The sequence below is a fragment of the Penaeus japonicus genome, unplaced genomic scaffold, assembly GCF_977035675.1.
Source record: "Penaeus japonicus unplaced genomic scaffold, GWHDUDI00000001_assembly GWHDUDI00000032, whole genome shotgun sequence".
Taxonomy (NCBI): domain Eukaryota; kingdom Metazoa; phylum Arthropoda; class Malacostraca; order Decapoda; family Penaeidae; genus Penaeus; species Penaeus japonicus.
Genome location: NW_028234434.1, coordinates 10,712,908 through 10,717,907, shown reverse-complemented (window position 1 = coordinate 10,717,907; position 5,000 = coordinate 10,712,908). Strand labels below are relative to the sequence as shown.

At 37.5% G+C, this 5,000-nt stretch overlaps 1 protein-coding gene across 13 annotated transcripts in view; it reads left to right on the top strand.

Moving 5' to 3' along the window:
- poe (E3 ubiquitin-protein ligase-like protein poe) overlaps positions 1-5,000 on the top strand; it is a 48,467-nt gene that overhangs the window by 1,754 nt on the left and 41,713 nt on the right. For 8 of the 13 annotated variants that reach the window (XM_043016749.2, XM_043016742.2, XM_043016738.2 and 5 more), the window contains exons 2-5: positions 1,621-1,718; positions 2,810-3,119; positions 3,419-3,618; positions 4,686-4,891. In XM_043016749.2, coding sequence (XP_042872683.2) covers positions 1,621-1,718; positions 2,810-3,119; positions 3,419-3,618; positions 4,686-4,891 — 814 coding nt within the window. The remainder of the gene's footprint in view (positions 1-1,620; positions 1,719-2,809; positions 3,120-3,418; positions 3,619-4,685; positions 4,892-5,000) is intronic. The other 5 variants (XM_043016740.2, XM_086556334.1, XM_086556333.1 and 2 more) reach the window with 3 other exon arrangements.

Genomic DNA, 5,000 nt, shown 5'->3' with positions numbered 1-5,000 from the left:
TACCAACATTATGATCATGATATTATTACCACTAATAACAAAACTGGTATTTGGAGTAAAGTCTTTGTGTCTGAAAATTCAAAGAATGGGGTAAATAGGTGAGGTTTAGTAAGCCTACTAGTTTTCTCCTTAGTGATTATGCACATATGGAACCAGCTGTAAAACAGAACTATGATGGACAGTGTTTTCTTATATGAACTCCAGGTGTCAATGGTATAAAGACTTCAAGAGCAAGGTTGTGCAACATTTTTGCTTCCTTGTTGCCAGTTGTCTTGCTGGAACAGACAATTTTGGAAGAAAGTAATTTGATGGTTGTGAGGATTTTGTAATATTCATCATCATCATCATCATCATCATCATCATCATGATTGTCATTAAAAACATCAACAAGAACAACAATAACAAGAACATTATTGATAATGATGATGATGATGATGATTAACATTTTGATCTCAAAGGTTATTTAAAGAACAAGATATTATTCAGAATTGTATTATTTATTCATATTCAAAGAAGTTTCAAGAAACAAAGGAAATGTAAGTTTACTGTTTCATTTTTCTTTTATTTGTGTATATATACGGTGGAAATATGAACTTTTGAAAGACTTCTTTTAAAAGAAAGAGGGAAATTAATTGTCTTTAATACATAAGTAGATGGAAGTATTGCCATATAAATTGAATAGTTTCATTTATGTGGGATTTAAAAAATTATTTCGTTATAGAGTTTTGAAAGAACTAGTCAAATGGGAAATTCTTGTCTTTATTATATTACAATTAGTAGGATTAATGCGTTTTATATATAATATTACGGTAGTTGGAAATAAACTTTATTATTATTGCTGTTGGCCTTTTATTATTTTCCTTTTGTATTTATATATATCAGTAAAATAATTAAGATTGCCTACCTAAAAAGTTATGTTATATAACAGTAAATAGCACAGTAGTTTCAGTAACTATGGCAGACACATGATTAAAAACAATTATCATCGTTAAGTTATCATAAATGGCTTCCTATCCTATAGTGTTTTACAGAACAGGCCCCCCTTTCTTCCATATGTTTATCTTTCTCAGCTGTACACAACAACATTTCTATGTATACAAGTGTGGCCAGTTGCTAGGGAACTGGACTGAAGTGAGGGTTGAGTCACATTGATCGGGTGGGATGGGTTGTGATTTGATGAAATGTAAAACATGCAAAAGTGTACATGATAGTAAATAACTAGACAGATGAGATTACTCAAGTGAAGATTGCAAGGATACAGGATTCGGATTATGTGAGAGGTGCTATTGTTATATATTGTGTTATTGGTGTGTTTATTATTGGTATAAGGTTTGTGAAATAAGTGATATGGAATAGGAAAGAATTTGATTGTTGGTTTGGACTCCCATATAAGAACAAATGTTGAGCACCGGTGAGTTGCACTTGACATTTGCTTAATTAAAGTAGGAGCTTAAACACTATGGCATTTAGATAATTGTTCATGATTTGTTTGTTTTGTAGAGTATGGTGTTAAGGTTTAAAGGGACAAGATTTTCTGGTTTATTTTTAGCATTTTCATCTCTTGCATTTCATGTTCCCATTCTGTATAAATGATGCTTACAGTCCAACTTCTCCTTTCAGCAAAGAAGAAATCTTACATCATGAAGAACAGTATGAGCCTTTCTATGCCTCCTTTTGCGTACTGGCTGCTGACTATTTGGCCAGTAATGCCCATCAGGGTGAGTCTTATCAAGCTCTTGACAATTAACAGTTTGTTTAATATTTCTTTCTTTTTTGCTAATTTCAATTTTTTAAATTTATTTTTCTCTCTCCCTCCCTCCATCCCTTCTCTTCCCTCCTCCTTCTCTTTTCTTTCCCTCCTTCCAGCCTCCCTCTCTCCTCCATCCCTCCTCCCTCTCTCCTCTTTCCCTCCTCCCTCTCTCCCTCTACCCTCCTCCCTCTCTCCTCTTTCCCTCCTCCCTCTTCTCTTCCCTCCCTCTCTCTCTCCCTCCTCCCTCTCCTTCCCTCCTCCCTCTCTCCTCCTTCCCTCCTCCCTCTCTCCTCTTTCCCTCCTCCCTCTCTCCTCCTTCCCTCCTCCCTCTCTCCTCCTTCCCTCCTCCCTCTCTCCTCCTTCCCTCCTCCCTCTCTCCTCCTTCCCTCCTCCCTCCCTCCTCCCTCTCTCCTCCCTTCCTCCTCCTTTCCTCCTTCTCTCCTCCTCCTCTCCACCTTGTCTCCTCCTTGTCTCCTTCATTCCTTCCCTCCTTCCCTCCTTTCCTCCTTTCCTCCTTTCCTCCTTTCCTCCCTCCCTCTCCTTCTCTTTCTCTTGTTTCTTTTCTTCCGTTTCCCCATCTTCTCTTTCGGTTTTTATTCTACTACTTACCTTTATTCTTGACTACAAGGATGTACACTATTCATGGTGGTTTTGTTTCAATTTATATATATTTTTATTCTTTAGATAGACAAGCATTCAGGCACCGATGAGTTTAGCAGTAGACCTACCAGACATCATCTGTTTTTACCGCATTCCTTGAATTTTCAGGAAGAAAGGGTTTCATTTCTATCGTCATTATTATTGTTACTATCATTATTGTTATTACTAGCATAAGTTCATGATAATGATGATAGTAATAAAAATAGTTTTTTTATACAAAACTTCAAGGAATGAGGAAAACAAGTGAGCTTCAGTAATCCTAACAAATGAAACCATCTGTATGTAAAACAAAGTGGCAAAGCTAAACCATAGTCGCAGTGAAAGTATACATGTGCTTCGGTTGTCAATGAATCAAATTGTCATAATTCTGAGGCTAATAATCTCTTGTAAAAATTTCAGTGAGTGTGGGTGGAGTAGGCCAGACTGTGAGTGCAGCAAAGGTGCTGCTCCAGTTCCTGGCTGGCCGTGTAGGAAATCCACCAACATCAATCACAACTCCAGCACCACCAACTTCGACTACAACTACAAACTCGTCTGCAAGCACCACAGCTACTGGGAGCACTGGAGCAAGCAGCTCGACAACTTCTACTGCGACAACACCATCAACTAGTAGCAGCACCCAACCAATTGCTACAGCTGCCAGCACAACCTCAATCACAACATCATGTACAACTACCACCAGCACCTCTGCAACCTCTTCCAGTGGAGAGTGAGTTTAATCTCTTTGCTTATAGCAATAGATTATAGATATGATTTTTTGCACTTTTAGGGAGAGTCATGTCCTATCCATATTTCTTTTCTTTTTTTAATCTTTATCATAAAGGGTAACCTGGAATATGTCACATGGTCTTAGCAGGAATACATGTTCCCACAGAAAAAAATAGTTATATTGAGTTTTATATTGGCTTTTGCAATGAGATGGGAAAGACAATGTTTAGTAATCACGCTGTAAGTCTTTTTGTTATTTTACTTTAGTGTCTAATCATAGTACCACCTTAAATGATCAAGTTGTACTCTTAGAAGTGGTGGGGAGAAAGAGCGGATGGTTTGCGTCCATGACAAGCACCTCCTGACGGGAATCAAGGCCCTTTGCCGTGGATCGGGGGCCCTCCACCGAGCAGACCAAGCATCCCTCACGGCAGCCATGAAAGCAGCAAAGCTTCCTCCACACATCAAGACTGTGGCTCCAGGTACCCCTCCTCCACCAGGTTTGTTACCAACAGGGGATAGTGCAAAGTAGTTTTCGGTTTTTGTGTCAGTTGCCTTTGATGTTGTCCGGTTGTTTCTTTGTACATACTTGTTGATTTTTTGATTTTGGATTTTTACTGTGCTTTGCCTGATTCATTAAGCATGTTAAATTTTTTAGGTTTCTCTTAATGTTGCTTATTCTGGTTGTATATGAACATTGTATATGATAGTCTTGCTGATTAACAGCGTATGCATGCTAACTGAGAAAAGTTAAATTCACATAAACACACATAGGAAAGCCTATACAGAGATGCACTCATGCATATGTATGCAAATACTCACTCTCTTGACCTTGTGCTTGCTTTCCCTCTCACCTCTTCATTGTCTCTCCTCTACCTTCCTAACTTCAAGCTTAGCCAGTACTTTCTGTATTTTATATGTAATCTTTACACAGTCTTTCAAGGGGGCCCCCATTCTTTGTCCTGTAGCTTTGCATGTCATCTGTTTAGTACATCTCTCATTGAGAACAAACTAATAGAAGTAATATTAAAATAGAGATGCTGGTGTAGGGTAGAATTCCTAATGTAGGAGGAAAATATATGCTAATATTAGATGGTAGTTACACAACAAGGAACTAGTTAAATAGTTAATGGGATTATGTAATATGTTATTTCATTTGTGAAGGAGAAAACATATTGTATATTCTCAGAACTATTTTCACTAATTGAGGTAGATAGTGGGGCTTCTCAATATATATTAAGTAGTGCATGAAAGTGAGCAATACTTACATTACATTTAGGGCTTAAAAAAAAGAAAAAAAGTTTTACACACATATAGAAAGGTCTGTTATTAATAATTTAACTGTTGTTCAAATTGTTAACCATCATTAACATTAATTACAGTTTTTGTTTAGACTTATTTTTCACAATGTCTTTTCTATTTTGTTATAAGATGAACAAAACTACTTTTGTATGTGTGTGTATTTTTGAAAATATTTTTCTGGTACTCATAGATTTGGAAAGTCCACATACATACCAGGTGAAATGTTAAGTTGATGGTAAGGTCTAACAGTTTTTGTTATCTTTAGGTGACAAGGATCAGGGGGCATCCAAGGAGATGCGGCGAGGCAGAAGTGATCCCAGTGCTGTCATTCTGGAGCAGTTGATCTCCCCCCTGCACGACCTTGGGGGCTCAAGGCCTCGTCCTCCCCATGCGCCTACACCTCCTGCACAGGCTGATAAGGATGGTGATGGACCTCTGACTGGGGTTTCAGATTCGGCTCTAGATATGAGAGTAAGTTTGTTGTATTGGTGGGCTTATTTAGAGGTTATATTTCTTTTAATTTTATGATTCTTATTTTAGATTTAAATGTTATTTTTCTTATTTTAGACTTGTATTTATG